Source organism: Giraffa tippelskirchi, chromosome 6 (assembly GCF_054371585.1).
Source record: "Giraffa tippelskirchi isolate mGirTip1 chromosome 6, T2T-mGirTip1v1.2.pri, whole genome shotgun sequence".
NCBI lineage: Eukaryota > Metazoa > Chordata > Mammalia > Artiodactyla > Giraffidae > Giraffa > Giraffa tippelskirchi.
In genome coordinates, this window is record NC_137280.1 from 169,315,156 (window position 1) to 169,338,450 (window position 23,295).

At 37.5% G+C, this 23,295-nt stretch overlaps 1 protein-coding gene and 1 long non-coding RNA gene across 3 annotated transcripts in view; one reads left to right on the forward strand and one right to left on the reverse strand.

Annotated features, from left to right (window-relative positions):
* FAM174A (family with sequence similarity 174 member A) overlaps window positions 1-15,740 on the forward strand; it is a 30,458-nt gene extending 14,718 nt beyond the window's left edge. The window contains exons 2-3 of one of the 2 annotated variants that reach the window (XM_081498870.1): window positions 1,724-1,858; window positions 15,504-15,740. In XM_081498870.1, the coding sequence (XP_081354996.1) occupies window positions 1,724-1,858; window positions 15,504-15,507 (139 nt within the window). In that variant the 3' untranslated portion in view covers window positions 15,508-15,740. Of the gene's footprint in view, window positions 1-1,723; window positions 1,863-15,503 lie in introns of those variants that run through there. The other variant, XM_081498871.1, reaches the window with a different exon arrangement.
* LOC145509651 (uncharacterized) overlaps window positions 1-23,295 on the reverse strand; it is a 579,505-nt gene that overhangs the window by 396,525 nt on the left and 159,685 nt on the right. The gene's annotated exons all lie outside the window — the stretch shown is intronic.

The window sequence follows — 23,295 nt, forward strand, 5'->3', positions numbered from 1 at the left end:
AGTACTTGATATCCAGAAGCTAGCACAATGCCCTATGCTTAGTGGAACTCAAGTATGTCTTGTCTTAAGCATTTATATATTTATCTTATACATTTATCTCCTAGGAGTCCCCATTATCATTTATATAGAGGCTTGTATTGCTATATACTCACTGCACTAGTTGTAGTATTTCTTATCCCGCTTATTACTTCGTACAAAGTGAATCACAATTTAAGTAAACGTATTTGTTATCACTTGCTGAGAGAGCTTCTGTTTTGTTTTTAAACTCCCACAGATACTTGTGTGAAGCATATTTTTCTGTGTGTGGAGTTGAAGTTGTTACATTGGAGGCGACTTAGGCATTGATCTCAAGGTCAGATTTGGATCACTGAGCTAGAGTACGATGTCACCCAGACCCTCAACAGATATTTAAGGAGAATGAATCAGACATTGTGCTACAAGATCATAATGCAGTGGTGAACCAGATAGGCCGGTTTCTCCCTCATGGAACTTAGTAGGAGAGACAGGCAAATCAACACTCAAATGTGTATACATAGCGCATATAAATGCAAATTGAGGAAAATGATTTGAAGGAAAAGGAAAGTTACCTGAGAAAGAAGGAGAGAGTAGGATTCTAAAACATGAGGCCTCTCCATGTACATTCAGATAATACTGTGTAGTACTCTGAAATAGTTCCCTTCCTCTAGGGCAGTAATTCTCAAACTTAGTTTGCATCAAACTCACAAGGAACGTTTGTTCAAACATGGGTTTCTGGGCCCTAAATTCAAAGTTTCTTACTCAGTAGGTCTGGGTAGGCATGACGATTTGTTTTTCTAATAAGCCCCTAGATGACTGATATTCTGCTGATCCAGAGAACTGTGCTTCAAGAACCATTGATCTAGGATAGTGGCTTTCAGTACACTGGAATCACTTGTAGAACATTAATAAACTATTGCTGCCTAGATCCTATCCCTGAAAATATGTAACTTAATTGTGTGGGGATATGGATACTTTGGCCACCTGATGCGAAGAACTGACTCATTTGAAAAGACCCTGATGCCGGGAAAGATTGAAGGCAGGAGAAGGGGATGACAGAGGATGAGATGGCTGGATGGCATCACCGACTCAATGGACATGAGTTTGGGTAAACTCCAGGAGTTGGTGATGGACAGGGAGGCCTGGCGTGCTGCAGTACATGGGGTTGCAAAGAGTCACACACGACTGAGCGACTGAACTGAACTGAACTGATGGATCAAGTAAGAAGCTTTTAAAAACACCCTAGGTGATTCTGATTAGACGCAGCCAAGATTGTAAGCTACCCAGCCTAGAATTTGAATGCATGTATGCATACAGTTTCTTAGAGGGGCAGAAAGTAAGAAGGCCTAGAGGAGATGGGAGAAAGGCTAGAATAGAAGGCCTCAGTAAAACTATTGGGCCAGAATAAAGACTTAAGAGATCATCTGTCAACATTATCAGCTGACAGAGAAGAAAGTGTGTCAGTCAGAAGAAATGGTGATGGCACACAGACGTAGAGGAGAAGGTTTTCTTTAAAAAGTAATCTAAGATAAATAATCTTGGATGGTTAATTGGTTACATTTCTAAAATGTAGCCATTCTGATAACGAACGCCTTCAGTGTCAGAAACTGGAATAACTTATTTTTAATTTACAAATAAGTATAAAATAAAAATCATCCATACCACACTTAGAAATAATTTTTATTCATTAATATGCTCTATTCAATAGGATGAGAAGAAGAAACCGAAAGACTAGGAGATACGGAGTTTTGGACACTAACATAGAAAACATGGAATTGACACCTTTAGAACAAGACGATGAGGATGATGATAACACATTATTTGATGCCAGTCATCCTCGAAGGTAAGTGTTGATCAGTTTAAAGTTGAATTTCTGTTAACAGTTTTTATTCTAAATGATGAGTTTTCAGCTCTGTTTAATGAAGTTCTTTGTGCCATCCAACCAATAGCTCACTTTCGCTTTGCTTTGCTAAAATAGTCGTATATGATAGAATACCATCCCCCAGAGAAACTGTTACTGTAGATCTCCTTGTGGAGCTTCCTTCTTTCTGCTGCTGCATGGTGATAACCCTCTGTGTGTGTGTGTGCATGGGGTTGGGGGCGGGGAGCGGTTCTGGGAGGTGTAGAGGGAGTTTAGTAAACGTGATTATGTAAACTTGATTAGGAAACTTCATTGTGTAGAGGGAGATTAGCAAACTTGATTTTCTTTTTGCATTCTGAAAATATTTTGGTTTTAGTCTTTGTTACTCTATTTGTAAACAGTGTTTTTGGCAAAATTGTGGGACTAATGGTCAGAGGTCTGATACTGTGGCTATTGTGTCTGTTCTGATAACTGTTCTCACTGAATTAAGACCTTTCTAAAAGGTTTGCATACACAGAGGTACAGGGATATAGACTAGTTTCAGTGCAGATGGCATGAGGACAGGAAGCAATCAAGTTCCCACTCAATAGGGAAGGACATGTGGGGATAGAGAGGAATTATTCGGGTGAAGGAAACAAGCATCCAGGCAGGTACACGTATAGAAAGAGTACAGAAACATGGGGGTTAAAAAAAAGACTCAACAAAAATTGGGTTGTTAACTCAAATATATATGAGCTTTTAGGTGCTAGTAATTAATTCACTTAATAAAAATATATTCATAAAATGCCATAGTAGTAGTAGAGTCTAGATACATAAATGTGAACCAAACAACTGTATTTGTTCGTTAGCAATTCAGTATCTTAGTGAAAATAAACATGAATAAAATACATTAAAATGTATTTATTTAGAACATTCTAATGTTTACTTAGAACATTCAAATATACCCCCTAAAAAGCCCTTAAATTGGCTATAAAGTACTGTACAGTTCCCATGAAGTCTAATATTGTCAGTTATTGACTGTTTGCTTAGGTCAGATGAAGTTGCTCACGTGCATTTAGGAGCCATTGTGTGTAACACATACTTACCTATACATACTAGAATGCCAGTAAGAGTTATTTTGAAATACTGTTGGGAACTGAGACTGAGCAAACAGCTCATTTCTCTCCTCTTGGTCTCACCCTACATCAGGTGCTCATTGTGTAGGATTAGGGGGCAGAGTCTCACTTTTTGTATAATTATTTTCTTTTACTCTTCTGCAGAGTTTTTAATATATTTTAAAAGTGTAGTATTTGTAGTGTTTTAAAAAGCCCAGTGCATATGAGGTACCTCTACTGCACAAACACAGAAAGGGAACGCAGAAAAGGAAGTTGTTGACTTAGGACGTCAGGGTTGTTTCCAAAGAGGAACTGAACTTGAAGCCTAGCATGTCTATTTCAAGTGCGCTTGACTCAAAACAAAGGTTGTTACAGTCAGCAACAACTACCCAGAGTTTGTAGTTTATTCAGAAAGTGAGCAGCAGAAAATGTCTAGAATGCAGACTGTTGTATGTGCATGTGTATTTATACATGCAGCGTGTTACATATGGGGATCAGCTGTGACAAGTCCTGGGAACATGCCAGGTTTTTTTGTTGTTGTCTTTTTTTTTTAAGGAGTTTGTTGTTATCCTGCTGTTGTTACTGATGCTGTTTGGCCAGAGTGCATATAATCAAATAATTGGATGTGTGTTGAAGAACAAGACCTCTTGTCGTAGTGGGAGAAGTGGCCTAGGAGAGATCAAGAGGGGCAGAACCAGGGAAGGCGGGAGAGATGTAAAAAGGCGAGAGTTCCCATGAGATGTCGTCACCCACAGCCGTCTCTTACTCTGCGTCTGGCCGCATCACAGGCCTCTCTCTCTCCTGTTTGTCTTTTGCATGCCCTGCTTTTCATGAGTCTTGCATTCCTTCAGGGAGCTAAACATTAGTTAGAGTTACCGAAGCAGAGAAAGAGGAAGAATAGGATGATGCGGGAACATATAGTGGGGCTGCAGAAACGAATGATCCAGAGAAACCTCTTGGAAGTGACAGGTAAATTCAGACTTGAAACATGAATAAAAATTAGCTAAATGAAGGGTGGATAGAGGGTCCGGAGTTGGCCAAAGAGCTGCAGTCACAGAGAACCAGAAGCAAAAGAGTAAAGTATATTCAGGGAACTGAAAGAAGTGTATGCTTTATTAATATGTATGAAAGAAATGAATGGGTGAATGAATGATTTTTGAGCGTTGAATGCAAAAGGCAGAGCCATAAATTAGAAGGCAGATTGTGATCCGTGTTAAATCAGTTACAAACTATTCTACAGGTTGCAAAATGCCACTTGGAAAATTTTAAGACAGGGAAAACATAATGAAAGCTATATTTTGAAGATAACTGTGCATAAATTAGAGGGAGATTATGATAAAGAGTAAGGGAACCAGGAAAAAGATCAGTTAGATGATATACATACACTGGAGGAGTAGGGACTTGGCTGGTGGTCCAGCAGTTAAGGCTCCACCCCCCCCAGTACAGGCAGGCCTCTGTTCAATCCCTGGTCAGGGAACTAGGTCCCCCGTGCCACAGTAAAGATCCGGAGCGGCCAAATAAATAAATAAATAAATAAATATATATATATATATATATTTTTTTTTTAGAAAAGAGAAATAGAGTGGAGTGAATTATTCAAGAGGCTTTGAAAGATATTATCAACAGGATTTAAGTATTCTGTTTAGAAGGTGAAGGGTAGAGAAATGGAAATACTGGATTGGCCAAAAAGTTCATTCAGGCTGAACAAATAACCCAGTAATAATGGAGGTGCAAGTTTCGGGAATAACGATAATGGTAATTATCAATGATGATTGATAATGAAATAAGCTCGAATTTCTTAGTATTAACGATACCATTTACTTAAAAGACTTGGGAAAAACTTATACAAACGTGGATTAAGTAAGAACAGCACATCATTAAGTGTGCCTGTGTGCTGGGCTTAGTCGCTCAGTCGTGTCTGACTCTTTGCCACCCCATGTACTGTAGCCTGCCAGGTTCCTCTGTCCATGAGGTTTTCCAGTCAAGGACACTGGAGTGGGTTGCCATGCCCTCCTCCGGGAGATCTTCCCGACCCAGGGATCGAACCCAGGTCTCCCACATGGCAGGCGGATTCTTTATCATCTAAGCCTCATCCATCCAATAAATCAGTGATAAAGCAGCTAGTTCATACAGCCATTTTTTAATGCTTGGCACTAGTCTAGGGGCTTGGGACACATTAAAGCAACAAAACAGAAAAGAAAAATTTAAAATATCCTGACTTTGTAAAGCTTACTTTCCAGTGGAGAAAAGGTGAGATTTCGGTCAGGACTGACATTTCATTTTCATTTTTTACTTTTCCTTTTATATATTTCTATGTTGTTGGATTTTTTTCTTCAAAGAGCCTATGTACATGCATTACTTAATCTGCCCCCCCCTTGGGAATAATTTCAATTCTATAAAAAAGTTATAGGAATAAAAATAGTACAAAAGTACCCCAAGCTTTTAATCTAGAGTCACCTATCTTTAACACTTTACTTCATTTGTTCTCTTATGTTCTCTCTTTCCCAGTCATAATGATAACAGAAGAATGCATCCCTCTCATTTTATATATAAGTGATTTTCTGATATTTCCTCATTATTAGATTCAGAGTATGTATTCTTGGTGGAAATACCACCTAGATCTTTCTACATCCTTTTCGGGACATCGTTATCTGCAGACACACATAGTGTTCATATGTCCTTCAGTAGCAGCGGTAATTGTGATGTACCGCTTCAAAGTTTTGTCTAATTTTCCAATATGTACTTTTCTTCCCCTTTGCAACTATTAAAAAGGCATTTTAAAATCATACAGTATTCTGCTTCTCATCAAAATTTCCCCCGAGGTTTAATTTGTCATTATTCTTGCCTGATTTAATCTTCACCATGATAGTTACAAACTCATGCTTTTCCAACTTTGACATTTCCCCCATATTTACCAGACAGCACTGCTGTGCACTGTTAGCAAGAACGCATCCTTGTTTCTTCTTTATCTGTCTGTCTGTCTGTCTGTCTTACTGACAGTAAGGATTCATGATTTTCTCTTTCTTCAGAGGTTTATAATTCATTGCTGTACTTGCCAGTGGGAGCCTATTCAAGCTGACTTCTGTGCCCCTGTGACTTGCTCCCATTTTTTTTTAAGTATTTCCTTACATTCTGGCCTAACAAGGTGTTCCAGGCTCATTTTGTATCTGCACTGCTCCAGCCATGGAATCAGCCATTTCTCGAAGGATCCCTGGTTCCTTTGGGTACTAGCTGAGCTCTTTGCTACCAGATGTTCTTCAGCAGACGGTTCTATGAATTTTTATATAAACACATACACACATGCCCTTATACATGCATGCGTGTATGTGTGTGCACACTTAGTCATGTCCGACTGTTTGTGACCCCGTGGACTGTAGCCCGCCAGGCTCTTCTATCCATGAAATTTTCCAGGTAAGAACACTGGAGTGGGTTGCATTTCTTGCTCCAGTATACATGCATATTTACATATATATGCATACTTGATATACTATTACTTCACACCTCCCATTCTGCCATTCCAGTCTATCCCCACTGGGTTCTTTCTTGCTTTCTTCCTTCTCCATAATGTCATTTCTCTTGTTCATAATGTTAAGAATGACTTCTAGCAACATCTTGGCTCCCAACAACATCAACACATTTACTTATTGCTCAGTCTTATAATAAAACTAATATCATGTGAGAATCACTTTGCGTATACAGTAGACGAATGTACTACTAAGAGTTGAGGGTTTGTTTGCATTTTTCTCCTTACAACCTCATCCTGCCCAGGACGGAGGGTAGTCAGGTACTGTAAGTGATTTGGCTTAGTTCTTTTTCTCTCCCTTTTCAATGTGTTTATAGTAGTCATTTAAAATACAATTTAAGTCATTTGTTTATTTCTGTCCTAGATTTTTTTTCTGCCTTTCCCATTTGTATTGTTTTTATTTTTTATTTGAAAAAAACCAACATGCTTCCAAAAATAAAAACTATACCAGAAAATTTCAAGAATACATACCCGCTCACTCTCGGGTACACTCAAAGAAGTACTGCTCTCGACCCCTTCCACTCCATTCTTCCCACCTCACCCATTGCAGATAATCAAGTTTCATTATTTTCTGGTTGGTCCTCCTATGACTCTTGATAAAAGTTGTTTGGAATATGTATTTCTTATATTTCTGTTTCTTACACAGGAGGTAGCATATAGTTTATATACTTTTATATTTTTAATAGTACTCCTGTGAGTCATGCTATGTAAAGTCATAGATATTTTATTTTTCACAGCTATGTAGTACTCCATGTTGTGTATGTATCATGGTGTATTGAATCAGTTGCCTATACTTTCATGTTTAGGTAGTTTTCATTCAATTATTTTGCAGTTACAAGTTATACTGAAGTGAATAACACTGCGCATACATATTTTTGTATTGTTGGAGGTGTATGTTCAGGGTAAATTTATAGGAGCGAGATTTTTGTCAAAGAGCGTGAAGTCAGTGTTAACCATGCATATTGGAGGTGCCTGTGATATCCTAGAGGATATAATAAATTGGATGGATTCATCTCTTTATTAAAAGCAATGATACACTGTCTGCCATGTATCCCGAAGCACTGCACTAAGCCCTGGGGATAGTGGTGAACAAAAACAGATAAAATACCCAGCCTCATGCAGTTCACAATAGATATACATCCACAGGCCAGGAATAAAGAACAAAGAAGTCTGAGCTAGAGTTGGATTCCTGATTATCATTTTTTAGCCTTGCTAAAACCAGAGGAAAGACTCTTCTCTAGGCCCAGCCTACTTTTGTATCTTTTAAAGTGAGCAATGAGATGGATGGATACTGCAGAGTGCCAAGAAGCAAAGGCAAGTTTTTCTTTTCTCCTTTTATTTTTTTCTTCAAACAACATTAAATAATACCTACACTGATTTTAGATATCTGCTGTGATTTTTTTTCCAAAGTCTATGCGTACATGGGTCTCTTTTTCTCTCACTTTGAGGAAGGTAGACTCATTTCTTTTCTCCTACTGGACAGAAGTTTCAAAGACATGTAGGTAGAGGTGTGTTGGTATTCATATTATCTTCTGTAACACAGAGATTATTTTCTGATGAGATATAGGGTACAAACTCAGTTACTTCATTTGAAGTAGATTCAGCAGGCGGGACTTTCTCTGATTTTCAGATGTTGGCGCACGCATGCATGGTCAGTTGCTTCGGTTGTGTCCGACTCTTTTCGATACTATGGGACTGCAGCCCACCAGGCTCCTCTATAGCCTGCCAGAATCCATGGGATTCTCCAGGCAAGAATACCTGGAGTAGGGTGCCATGCCCTCCTCACGGGGATCTTCCCGACCCAGGAATCGAACCCACATCTCCTGGGTCTCCTGCATGGCAGGCAGATTCTTTACCCACTGAGTCTCCTGGGAGGCCCTCCAGTGTTGGGGTCAGGTATTAAACATGCATCATGCCATCAATTTTGGCATTTTGGAAATGCAAAATTTGGAAAAATCAGCAGTGGCCACAGGACTGGAAAAGGTCAATTTTCGTTCCAATCCCAAAGAAAGGCAATGCCAAAGAATGCTCAAACTACCGCACAATTGCACTCATCTCACATGCTAGTAAAGTAATGCTCAAAATTCTCCAAGCCAGGCTTCAGCAATACGTGAACCATGAACTTCCAGATGTTCATGCTGGTTTTAGAAAGGGCAGAGGAGCCAGAGATCAAATTGCCAATATCTGCTGGATCATCAAAAAAGCAAGAAAATTCCAAAAAAACATCTATTTCTGCTTTATTGACTATGCCAAAGCCTTTGACTATGTGGATCACAATAAACTGTGGAAAATTCTGAAAGAGATGGGAATACCAGACCATCGGACCTGTCTCTTGAGAAACCTGTATGCAGGTCAGGAAGCAACAGTTAGAACTGGACATGGAACAACAGACTGGTTCCAAATAGGAAAAGAAGTACGTCAAGGCTGTATATTGTCACCCTGCTTATTTAACTTATATGCAGAGTACATCATGAGAAACGCTGGGCTGGAAGAAAGACAAGCTGGAATCAAGATTGCCGGGAGAAATATCAATAACCTCAGATATGCAGATGACACCACCCTTATGGCAGAAAGTGAAGAAGAAGTAAAGAGCCTCTTGATGAAGGTGAAAGAGGAGAGTGAAAAAGTTGGCTTAAAGCTCAACGTTCAGAAAACTAAGATCATGGCATCTGGTCCCATCACTTCATGGGAAATAGATGGGGAAACAGTGGAAACAGTGTCAGACTTTATTTTTTTGGGCTCCAGAATCACTGCTGATGGTGACTGCAGCCATGAAATTAAAAGACGCTTACTCCTTGGAAGGAAGGTTATGGCCAACCTAGATAGCATGTTTAAAAGCAGAGACATTACGTTGCCAACAAAAGTCCGTCTAGTCAAGGCTATGGTTTTTCCAGTGGTCATGTATGGATGTGAGAGTTGGACGGTGAAGAAAGATGAGCACCGAAGAATTGATGCTTTTGAACTGTGGTGTTGGAGAAGACTCTTGAGAGTCCCTTGGACTGCAAGGAGATCCAATCAATCCATCCTAAAAGAGATCAATCCCGGGTGTTTATTGGAAGGTCTGATGTTGAAGCTGAAACTCCAATACTTTGGCCACCTCATGCGAAGGGTTGACTCATTGGAAAAGACCCTAATGCTGGGTAGGATTGGGGGCGGGAGGAGAAGGGGATGACAGAGGATGAGACGGTTGGATGGCATCACCGACTCGATGGACATGGGTTTGGGTAGACTCCGGGAGTTGGTGATGGACAGGCAGGCCTGGCGTGCTGCGATTCATGGGGTCGCAAAGAGTCAGACACGACTGAGCGACTGAACTGAACTGATGCCATCAATTTATTCAACATTTCCAATTTATCTCATGGAAAAAATGAACAGATCTCCTTCAACTTACTATGGAGTTATGTCTGGACAAAGCCATCATAAGTTGACAATATCATAAGTTGAAGATGCATTTAATACACCTAACCTGAACGTCAGCATTTAGCATAGCCTACCTTAAACATGCTTAGAGAACTTATATTAGCCAGAGCACTGATAGTAGCCTATAGTTAGGCAAAATCATATAACGCGAAACCTATTTTATAGCAAAGTGTTGAATGTTGCATGTAATTTGTTGAATACTACACTTAAAGTTTGGTTGTATGAGTACAGAATGTTTTTAAGTGTATCTTTTGTTTACCCTCATGATCTCATGGCTGACTGGGAACCGAGGTTCCCTGCCACTTCCTAGCATCACAAAGGAGATCGTGCTAGCCTGAGAAGAGATCTTGTTGGATCATATTCAATTCAAAATTGGAAGTATGGTTTCAACTGAATCCATATTGTTTTCACATCATCATAAAATCAGACTTGTTAAGTCAAACTGTCCTAAGTTGGGGACTGTTCTGAATAGATCCCATTGTGACTCACTTTAATAACAGCTGATAATCATGGTTAATGCCACTCGTTGCTCTCAGTTAACGGGAAAAATCAACACTTATATGGAGAGTTTTTGTAGACCCTCAAAGAGGATTTTTACCAAGGGCTTCCCAGAGCAGTCATATAAATGGTACAAAATCCAAGGGAATGAATGATAGTGGTAGACAGAATGTCTTCAGAGGGAAAAGATCAGGCACAGGTCCTGTCACTGAGCCAGGAGGGAAACTGGAGAGAGTAGAGTAGCAGAACTATAACAGGTACAGTTGTAATAATCACTTCATATAGATGCCCGCCTTGGTGCAGGATGTACCAGACGCTGTGCCGAGCTCCTTACATATACGATGAATTCATTGAGACTGTCTTGCAAAGTAGGTTCTATTGCTTTCACTTTAAAGATAGGAAAACTGAGGCTCGGAGTTTAAATAATCTCAGTGTCTCTTCCTACTGCAATCCTCATTCCATTTTTTAAATATTTATTTGATTTATACCCATAAAGAAAATAATTCTAAAGTCTATTCATTCTGTCTTCTATACTAGCACAGAGTATTATTGTTCGTTTTTCACATGGGGACCCCTATACTTGATCTTAGTGAAAAGGCTGAGAAGCGATCAAATGGGACCCCTAAATGAGGACTATAAATATTATCTGCCTGCTTTGTCAGTTGCAAAGCAGAATCATATTAGTCAGCAATTAAACTGGTGATTCTTGTTGGATCATGTCTTACTGATACTTCCTTCATCGTTTAAGTGCTTTCTAAAATTCCTTCATCTTCATTTTCCAAACTCTATCTACAAAGTAACAAGAAACAAGTCATTTTCAGAGAGGTAGATTAATTGCCTTCCTTATGATTTAATCACAGTATGAAACTAGCCTTTGGTAGTCGACTCTTCCTGAGTGACTACAAAAGGATGTGGCTTTTAATACATCAAAATTTTAATAATGATTGCTGTTGGTGGTTAGAATTTGGAGTAATTATTTTTACCGTTTCTTTTGCATTAGATTGAACCATATGGAACTGCTACTGTATGGTTTAATCTAAATTTCCTGAGAGAAGTTAACTTTTTCATGTAATAAGATCAGGCAGGGCCAACTGCAAGGACAGCACATCAGGGCTCTGGCTCCTTTTCCCCCGATCCTCCTAATTCTGACCATCTCCATGTGTGAGCTTCATTCTTAGATCAATAATAGGATGGTGCCAGCAGTTCTGTAATCATGCCCTGAACTGTAATTTTCAAGGAAAGTTAGGGACCAGCTGTCTTGTGTCTCTTTCTTAGGAATGAGAAAAGTTTCCCCAGAAACTCTTTTTAACAGAATTTTATTTTTGTTTTTCATATCACTGCTTATGTGATCATTGCTAAATTGAACCCTGGCAAGCAAAATGAAAATACCATCATTACCACTAGGTCTAGTAATTTAAGCATTGAGGTTAATACTGTCAAATTGGGAAAATTTGTACGTATGTGGGAAAAAATGTCTCAAGCTGTTTAGTTAATATAATTTCTCTTGAATTTTCTATTGTTATCCTATTGTTAGCCTATTACATCTATTTGCATATTAGACATACTTTCTTTTGGTTAGTGAAACATTTTACACAAAGGAATTATAATACTGTAAACCACATAACAATGTTTTAACGATTGTGTAGGACATTTTAGCCGTCTCTCATAGAAATGTGAGAAATCAGAGACAACTATCTATCAACCAAAACTTGCCTTTCATTTTCTTACAAATATGTTGGAAATAAATACTCATAGCCAGTCTCAAAAATGTAGTTTTAAACATTACTTCATAACACAAAACAAGTGGAAATAATAACCTTGTTATTCTGTTTGATTTCTGAAGAGTAAAGTTATTATTTTATAATGGTGTACACTAAAGGACACTTTGACAATCTTGGTGGCAGCTTTTAAAAGCTAGTACTTCTATCACTTCAAAGCTATTCTAGAAATTTCTGCCATGTATGTCATTTTAAAAACTCTAAATTTGCTTCTTAGCTCCTCTCTTCTGCTTCATTAAATTTAATACTGTATTATATGTATTCTTTACATTTGTGCTCAGTGTTACTTGGCCACTGAATATTTTCTGGTGATTAACATCAGCATATCAGGATCAGGAAACAGAAACTCTCATTTAAGATCTTATTCAAACAGTTATCCATTTGAAAATAATTCTAATTCCTAAATCACTACTTTCAATGTGGAGTATAACATTTTATCAGAATAAACACTAAGGTTATTCAAAGTAAACAGAGTATGTATAGGAATCCGTCACAGTACTACTGCTTATTTTAGACAGAAATTGGTATTTAAGCATGTCCAGTGTGTGTTACTTGTAGCATCGTCTGTACCGTATCCACTTTTAGGGAACTGTGCTGTCTTTGTTATTATTTAAACAGGTAATTAAACAGAATGCTTGTGTAGGGTTTGGGGGATTTTCTGTCTGTTTTACTTTTCTGTGGACATTGAGCCTTAGAAGGAAATTTTGCCTTGCTCCAGTTGTCATCGTGATGTCTTTATTGGTTAAGAGCATGAAAACTGTGTATATTATTAAATGATACTGTGACATTAAGCACTGTTTGCTAGTGCTGTTTTCTCATCTCTCTACATGGTCTAGAGGTGCCCTGTCTAATTGGGTAGCCACACTAGCCTTATGTGGCTTTTCAGAAATTTGAAATTTGACTGGTGTGCCCCAGGAACTGAATTTTTAATTTTATTGAGTTCTAACTAATTGAAATTTTAATTTAAATTGCGAGATTGCTATCGTTTTAGACAGTGCAGAGCTAGAACAACTCTATCAAATGGAAACTCTTCCAGAACAGCTGAATCACAAGTTTCTGTTCATACAACAGTTGATCTGTTTAATAAAATGCTTGCTTACTGCTTTGGTTCAGGATTTGTGTCCTGTTCTGCTGTGATAGTCTGGGTCGCAGACTCGCTAAGGTATATGCTGGGCTGGACGGGCGATGCAGGCAGAGCTGCCACCCGTAAGGCTGACTTATGTGAGTGGGGTCGCAGGACAGTAAAGGGACAAGGATCTCAAGTTTATGAACAAAAAAGTCCTACTAAACGCAATTATTAAGGCATTAACCTTTCCAGGCATTCTCAGATAGTGTTCATTCTTTAAAATCCAAAGACATTATATCTTCCTTAAAAAGGACCAGGGAGAAAAAAAACTCCAGGAATCTAATATTTGCAAATGTATTTAAATGAAAGGAATAACAATATTCTTGACTACACTAGGACAGTTTTTCCTTTCCAACTTGATTTGGTTTAATAGCTGTTTTGATAGTTTAAGATTTTCTGAATTAGCTCCTAGGTTGTCCTTGAAAATGTCTTTTTTTATATTGTATCATTGCATAATGTTGAGAGACAGAACATTCTTGAAGCTTGAAAAATACCCAGACTGAGATTTCCATAAAATGTACTAATAGTACATATTTGCTTTACCTCATAGAAAAGCATGTGTAAGAATATTTAAAATGAGATCTGCTCTCTACAATTTTTAGGCACAGAATACTGTATTGTTAACCTTAGGTTCAGTGTTATATAGCAAGTACATCTCTAGAACATATTCATCTTGCATAATGGAAACTCCATACCCTTTGAGTAGCGATTCCTCGTTTCCTTCTTCCTTCAGTCTCTGGTAACCACCATTCTGTTCTCTACTTCTGTTAGTTTGACTATTTTTTAATACAAGTAGTGGAGAATCTAGAATCACAGAGACTCAAAAGTGTTTCTCATATCATAAGCCTGCAGAAGTTGGCTGCTGGCATCTCTTCAATGGCAGTTTGATAACAGGGCCTACACCTATGTGTTTTTCCTAAAGCTTTTCTGATGCTAGTTTTATCCTAGTTATATGGCTGCTGCAGTTTCAGCCATCACATCTGTATACCAGAAAAGAAGACAGCGAGAGGCAAGAACCCAAGTCACATCGTCTATTTGTCAGGAAATCAAAATTTCTCAGAACCGTCCCTCCTTCCAGCATATTGTCACCCTACTTCGATCACGAAAATAAGTCAGTATTTTTATTAGCAAAGAGGAGATAATAGATGTTGAGCAGACAATTAAAATATGTCACTGACTATTCAGAGTATTTTCTGAAGGTTAAAGTTGGCAGCTGGCAAGAGAGAATTGGCTTTGCAGGGGACCCTGAATGAATGCATGAATTCTGAGCAATTATTGTTCATGAGTAGCAGGTTTTTGTTAAACTTCAATATGTATTTTTTTAAAAAGCTCAAAATATATTAGAATTTCCTTAGCTTATAATAACCTAATCATTTAGAGATCGATTGTAGATTGCTTACTAAGATTCAGATAAACAGTAATTTGGAAAAGAGTATTACTCATTCTCATAGGTATCTCCAATGAAGTTCTGTATGTTAATGGTGATTATAAAGGACAATTTATTAAGTTAATAAAATCTGCATACCTTTGATTTTGGTTGGATTAAATGCTTTCGGTTGTAATGGCTCTTATTAGCAGAAGTTCCTTAGCATCTGTGGTTTAGATTAAGTAGCAGTAAAGCCTGATGTATAATTAGAATTAAGGTGTATAAAAATATGTGTGATGAAAATAAACCTCATATTACCATAAACTAGTCAATAAGGTAAGAAAATAGGCACATTTACCACATCATATAATTTATAGAAAACCTTATCTTCTGTATGGAAAATTTTTATAACTGTATTATAAATACTAAAAGAATTTTTTGATTGTTTCATTGAATATACTTCCAGGCCTGCAGCTGCAATTAATGCTACTTTCTGAAGGTTTAGAAATAGAATCTGTTAAGAATTGTGTTTACAGAAACTATAAATAAATAATTACATTGTATACTTGTCAAAGTTGTTCAGGGTACCCACACTAGTTATGTATAAAATTCCTTTGAAAAAGTTAGAAATATAATTTAAAGAATAGTATCTGATATAATTAGTGTAGACAAAGTAACTCTGTGTTTTATTAGTGCTCTTCATTATAATTCCTCAGATTAAATACTTTCATTATCTTCTGGCACTCCAAGTCTTTGGGGATATTTTAAAGTGTGTTTAAATTTGTTCCAGGATAAGCATTTATAGTATTTTTTTTCTTGCAGATAAGAATGTGCCTTTTGATGAGAAAACTTCATCTTCTACAATGAAGAGCAGAATGTCTATGTTTAAGGAATAAAAAGCCACTTTATCAAAGGGGGGTATTTAAGTTACATATATTATTATTGTTGCAATAAATGTGTATCATTTGTTAGTTTTTCTCTGTATAGAAGTGCTCTTAATGGGCTCCGAGTTGTTGGGAGTAAATTGTACTATAATAGAGATCTGAAAATTACTTTAAAGCAGTGTGCTTTCTGATTAGTTTCTCTTTCTTGCTTACTTTATTATGGTAAACTGTTTATGTACTACTTAATTTTATGTATATATATATATATATACATAAAATTTATTTTTTGGTTGGTTATGGTTGTTTTTTTTTTTCTCCTGGAACTATAAATCCCAACAACCAACTGGTGTGTAACTTTACCAAGATGTATTTCCCGTTTTTGTGGGGAAAAGAAGCCAAATTTATTATCTTGAGTTTGGGTTTTTTAAATAATAAAAATGTCTGTGTTGTGTGTAAAACAATAAATACGATTGAAAATTCTTTGAATGTGGTATAAACAAAATGTGTTTATACAGTAAACCCAAAGCTGTAGGGTTATGTATTTGCATATGTATTTTATATGATTTCTTTAAAAATCTGTCAAAAAGTTATTATATTTTAACAACTTCCTTGTTAAATTATGATACCACATTGATTAGATATTTCAGAAACCAGTGAATTTCAAAGCCATTTAATTTATTTACAGTATTGTGAGAGAAGTACCAGTGAAAACGTTCCCATCACATTATGACGTAGAAGAGTAAGGTATTCGAGTATGTGCATAGACTTTGGAGTCAGACCTAGATACAGAGACTGACCTCATTATCTTCTGAACATGTAATTAACCCTACTGAGCTTCAGTTTTCCACATTCTAAAAATTAGAGGAGAACTTTCAGGAAGAGTATGGGTCACGGACTCCCTTGCCTAGAGGGGCCGTGGAGGTAATTTAAATGTGTGTGTCAGGACAGGCTAGTTGATACAGTGGTAACAGATGGTCCCCAGATCACAGTGGGTTACAGCAGAGATTTATCTCTCACTTACACTGCCCATTTGTTATGGACTGTGATTCTGCTCTTCATCGCCTTTTCTCCAGGGCCGAGCTGATGAAGAAACCTCAGCCTGGAATATTGCCTTGTAGCTAAATGTCCAGATGTGGTGAACTGCATGCTAGTTCATAAGCGTCTGCCCTAAAGTGGTAGATTTCATTTCCATCTACATTTGATTGGCCAAAACAAACCTCGAAGCCACTCTAGAGCTCAGCAAGGCAAGGATAGGTAATCCTCTAGCAATGAGGTAAGTTGGAGTATTTGGCCACTTAAAATGCCAAGTTAGTTTTTCCTATATGCTAACTGGCTCACCACAGTGAGCCAAGTCCCCCTGATGTCAGTATATCTCTGTTTATTATGTAAACAGAGACTAAAGAGAAAATATATTTCCTCTTCTAAAGGGATCAGCCTTTATTCAGCTCCCACTAATAGTTATGAGGAACTATTTACACAGTGTTGATAAATATTTTAGTTTTAATTTCTGAAAGAAACCGAGCCTCCAGATTTCTTATATGAAGCTTCATCATTTAAAAATGTTATTAAAACCAGATCATACCCAACATTTTGTGATATTTGAAAATCATTTACTGTAGTGTCTTAGAAATAGTGTTAATTCATTTAATAATTGTTATTTATAAACTGATTTTTGCATTAAAACTAAATGGAAGTAAGAATCAAATCTGACAGAAAATAAGAAAACTAGCTATTTAAGATAAAGCAATGATAATCTTCATATATGATCTCTAAGTTGGCGTTAAAGGGGATGTTACCAGATGTTTTAATATGTGGCAGCAACTTTATTAGAAATACAGTTTCTCTACGTTACTACTTTAAAAAGGATATCTTTTATCTGAGTATGAAATTCTGACATGTTAAAAATGCTCGTATTTCATTACTTTTATATAGTCATTCTTGTATTACAAATCTACTGTTTTAATCATCATAATAAGTTATTTTGATTAAAGTGCCAGATAGTACACCAAATTTTATTTAGCACACAATGTACATAAATTTTCATTAGCTGTGTAACAAGCATGATGATAATGTGGTTAGGATTTTCACCTACAAAACTAAATGCACATTGTAAAGTTGCTGGTGTTTGAAAACATGTTAGCTGTTCTCCTTTCCCTTTTGTACTTCCCTTGGCTGTTTTATTAGAAAGAGCCTGACCTAAGAATTAGAGATCAGTGGAAACTGGTGTAATTCCATTCACAGCTCAGGAGGGGAGTAAGTGGAGAGAAAGAGTAGGTTTGGAGTAACTTACAGATGTTCTACTCTTGATCTGGAAGCCTGACCAGCCACTGCATGTGGCTGGAAAATCGCATCACTTCTTTTTGCCTAATTTGCCATAATTATTAGGTAAGTGAACACTACTATGAAATCAGATCCTTGGCTTGAATACTCAACCTACACCTTGTCAGCTTCTCTCTGGTTCTGGAGTTGAGTTGTTAACCAAGGATATAATCTACTACCTTTTATTATCTATTCCCTTTTTCTTTCTTTTTTGCTATTTTAATTGTAGTTCTATTCATTTCTGCTTATTCAACATAGTTTTACCTAATTTACCTTTTAAATTAAAACAGCAAAGGAAAAATAGTTTGTTTCTCTCATGTTGGAAGGTAAAAGAACTTGTAAGAAAACCTATTGAAAGGATGAGTATAGTAAAACAATCCATTTCATAAATGTGTGATAGGAATGTTTATTTCCCCAATACTCCTTAAGCTTTCCCATCATTTTCAAGGATGGCATTCATAAACAGCTTTATCTTCAGTGACTTATAAGAATCCAGCAAAAATGATTCTCAGTACAGATGCTATGCTTGATAGATGCTTACTAAGATAGATGTTTGATAATTCCTTTAATTTCACATCAGTCCCTACATCAGAAGTTGAATGTTTTATAAATCTACAGTTTCCAATATATTTTGCCTGCCCATACTAATAGCAAGATACAAGGAAAAGGTAAAGGTAGAAGGGAAGAAGATGGAAGAGGGATCTTTCCCCAAACCTCTATGTCTGGCTGTTTGAAAAACCATGGGTGCTGCATATTTCATTACAGGATCCTGCTATGAGGACACAGTGTAGGGTCTCCAGCCAGGTTTCCAGCTCTATTTTTCATCTAACTCCAAATATATGTGTTTTCACTTGGGTTTTTCTCCATTCTAATTGTACAGGTTCCTTCGATACTAATGACATGTCATCAGGGATCAGTCAAAATTTCTCAGTTTTTCTCAAATAGGCGTTTGAAGCAAAGTAAAGCAAACATCTCTGACAGTTACTCTTAATCTGCCAGGGTCCTTTTTAGGGCAACCTGGCCCCACACCTATTTTAATTACTCTAAAAGGATTAGGAACTTATTTTATCCTTTAACTCGGCTCACCCCCTAGCCTAAGAAGATTCTTTAGAGTGATTAGACTGTTTTGGTGGTGGTGGTGGTGGTTTCATTTTGTTTTTAATCCTTTAACTCCAGATGGGAAGGATGGCAATCTTTCAGCTTCAGACTTTAGCTCTTATCCCCTTGTCTCATGTATATTTCCCACTGATTCTGTTGTTACTCTTCATCTGTGCAGGGTCTGATCTCCCTCCCTAAAATTCCACTTTTATTTTACCCAGTAGGCTTCTCATGGGCTAATAGCTTCTTGTGGATAATTGAGCTAAATTTTAGGTGGACAAGCACTGGTGTAGTCAGGGAGGTCCAAGAAGCCTGCAGATTTACTTCTAAGGAAAACACACGTGACCTTTAATTATTTGTCTTTGGTTTGTCAAATTTGTATTACACCATGCCTGGATTTATTTAACAAATCCTAAAATCTAAGGTAAAATCAATAGGTATAGCCTTTTAGAGAAGACAAACTCTGTCATTTCTGCTGACAAGTCTTTCTTTCTTGGAATATGGCAAGCTGGTCTCCAAAAAAGTAACCATCCCAATTCTCTGGCTCAACTTTTGTAATGGATTTCAGTGTTCTATTTTGAAAATACAGGTAAGTGAATTTAATTTCACAAATTGCCATAGTTTGAGGTGTTTTTCTTTCTCAACTCTATGGTAAAATAGACTTTCACAAATAAAGATAGATTTATAAACATTTCTAGCATCCACAAGGGTCCGATGTTTATTGCTCCTGAACTAGTTGCCTATCAAGGTACTTAACATTATTCCCAGGAAAAAAAACACATACTGGATATCCGCTCACAGTTTTATTTACTTTTAACTCGTTTATGATGTGCATGATATAAAAATCAAATATATCTGGGGACCTGAAAGTCAAAACTACTAGCAGGAGCAAGGAACTCTTCATGGAAGTGTTCAAAAGCAAGATTTCTTTTCTGCAGAAAGTGTGACAGTTCCTAGGCTATGGAAATTTTTAATAAATAAATGTGGCATGTGCCGATCCCACCCTCAAGAATTTGTGTTACATGGACATACAGAGTGGCCTAAATATCTGTGCAGTGAGAAGCTCCACAAATGATTCTGTTGTAACCTCAGATTGAGATCCTCTGAAGATTAACCACATCGTGACTAAGAACAGAGCTTCAGAGATGAACAGATTTGTACTGGATTTTGGCTCCATCATTTTCCTCAGCTTAGTTATCTTCCATATTTCTTTTTCCACAGTTTCTTATTCTCCACGTATTACTAATAGCGCAGACTAATGTGCTAAATGCTTTAGATCTGTTAATTCATTCAGTCTTCATAATAACTCTCAGATTGTCTTCATTTTGCAGATGAGTATACTGAGGCTTAGAAAAGTTGAAGAATTTGCTCCAAGTCAAACAGCTGTAAAGGGACAGAATGGCCTGCTGAATATGAGTTCAGGAAATTTATTTTTACTAATGTAAATCTCAGTTTGTTTCCAAAGAAAGGTAGTTTATAAATGTATATACAATAAAAAGATAAACTTGAGGAGGTGAGGAAACAGGCACAGGGAAACAAAAGGCAGGAAAATAAGGTCACACTATGATTTAATCGCTTCACATCTGTGCTCTGAAATTCTGAACTTTTGCTATAAGGGTGCCATAAATGTCACTCAGTGTCACTGCGTTGCTAGTACCGAGAACAAAGGGGAAATAAACCTGAGCGTTTCCTTCACCTCCTATATCCAAATCAACATTGAGCAACTGAACAACCATAATACTCTATGCGCCTGATCATCACTGTATCAGTTTGCCATTTTTATTGTGAAATGAGCAGAAATGTTCTAAGAGAAACCTCTCATTCTGTTACTGCATTACTACCTCAGCCATCTCCAGATTTAATCAGCCTTCCCTCCAGGTACATATCCTAATGAGTCTCTTCAGTTTCCATAAGAAAATGATCACTCTATCTCCATATCAGCATTTGTGTCTAATTATATTCCATACTTACACTGCTGGATTTTATCAGATTGGTTTATCAACAGCTTAGTATCAAAGTTTTTATAAAGATTGTTAGTAGAAATCCCTAACGACCCCTTTATATTCTGAATTTTATTCTTGGATTAATTCAGACTGCCAACAACTGTAAAACTGGACTTAATTGTCTTTCATTTTGTAGAACTGCTTTGGACTGTCTGGCATTGTGAGAGAGATGTTATAAAAATATATAGCTGTAAAAGATAAGATCATATTTAACTTACAATGAGTAAGTTGTATACTGCCTACCACCATATCTTTTTTTTTTTAACAAGGATCTATGAGAGATATTTACTTGAACTCAGTATCAGAAATGTTTGGGCTTCCATTGAACAGCTAGTTTGATTTTTTATTTTATATACTGTGGCAAATTTCTAACTATAGGACTGATCCTTTTTCTTAACCGGCAACACTCAAAGCTGAGCTAGTAGCCCCAGTTTAGTGAAGTACAACACTTTATGGTATCATTTTGCATGTTCATCTCATCCCTGGAGTGTCAGTTTGTTTATATGATTGTGTGTGGCCAAACCCCAAGAGAGGAGATTCTTTTTCCTAACATCTTGAAGTCAGGAAGTTCTTGGTTGCCAGTGTTTCATTTATAGATCAAGGAATTCAGGGCCAAGGTCTCTCAAAATGTTTTGGTATTTCCTTCATGGGTTTAAGACGATTGTTCCAGCTGCAGGCGTCATGCCTTTGTTTGCGAAAGGAAGGAGGAAAAGACCAAAAGAAACGTGGTTGGTCCTGATAACAGATGCTCTTGCCATCTATTATTTCACATCAAACCTCCTCCAAACTGAGCAGCTTGAAACAGTTTATTATCATCACATATGCTTCTGTATATCGCCTAGGCTCAACTGACTGTCCTCATTTGGGATCTCCGGAGTGATTGCAGTCAGACGGGCTGATGCTGGGGACAACCGAAGGCTCCCCTGGGCTCAGAGTCCAAGGTGACTCACTCATGTGGCTGAGTTGATGCTGCCGGTTGGCTGGGAACTCAGCTGAAATGCCTACACTTTCTCATAGCCTGGCAGCTGGGTTCTGAGTGGGAACGTCCCAAGAGTAATTGATGAAAATGCCCGAAGCAAGACTTTAAATAACCTGGTCTCGGATGTTTTTGAATATTGCTTCTGACACATATTCTAGTGGTCAAGAAAAGAACTAAGGTGTACTCAGATTCAAGGGAAGGAAATTACAGCATGTGCAGGCACGAAGACAAGGGATCTGTGGTGAACATTTCTGAAGACTGCCTACCACATTTCTGGCTATCCATATGCGTGCTTGTTCTGCATGCAGAATAGACTTGATTCCTCTCCAATATGCCCCAAACTGTATCCCCTTGTGACACTGGTTTACAGTGTAGGAGTCGTCCTTTAAAGGATGTGCATGGGACGATGAGAGTCCGATTTCTCAACTGCACTCTCGAGCATGATTTGTCTCTAATGGAAGATCTTTGAACTAGAGACAGAAGTTATCTGCTCAGTAATCTCAGTTATCTGTTCAACACACTCATATTACAGTGTTGTTACAAAGGTATGAAATTTGCAAAGCAAAACAGCAACTCCGTTGTAAGAGGGTGGAGTCTCACAGGAGGCATACCGCAGTCACTCACCCACAAGAAGTCTGAAATCTGCCTGTTCCTCGATTGGGCTGAGTCCTGCTTCCTGAGGAAAGTCTCTGTGCCACTTCGGCCTGCCTTCCGGGTTTAGACTCTGCTCTCTAACACTTCCCTTTTCATTTAGAACTGGCCTGTGTTTGCTGCTGAGTAGCTTTCTCAGCCTACTTTCTGCCTTTAGAAGGTTGGAGTCCCCAAGGGCTCTCTTTTAGTTTGAATTGCTTCTATCCCTTTTAGCCCAATTTTATTGGGGGTTCACTCCATTAGACAAAAGCCATCCCCACAATTTTTTTTTCTTTTATTTTAGGCTGAAAGACTTGATGCTACGGAATTATATCCTTAATATTATTAGGAGTCCTATTTTCTAGTTAGCAAAGTCTATTTGATATTTGATATCATAGGAGACTTTCTGTCTTGGTTGAGGCCCTACCAGAAATGTTTCCGAAGTATCAGTAAAGGGAGCTCTAAAGACATCGTTGAGCTGAACTTTATCCTCCTGCTATGTGTTATTGGAAATAGTCTGGATTTGAGTTTTGCCCTGAGGACATTTCTTATTTTGAGAAGCCTCTTGCTGCTTACAAAGACTGGAGATGATAAACAATTCTATTTTTGAGCCCAGTAAATCCTACCTCTCTTCCCTCTAAATTCTTCTATAAAACACTGCATATTTTCTTTTTTAGCTCATTCTTTCTCTGTCTTTATCT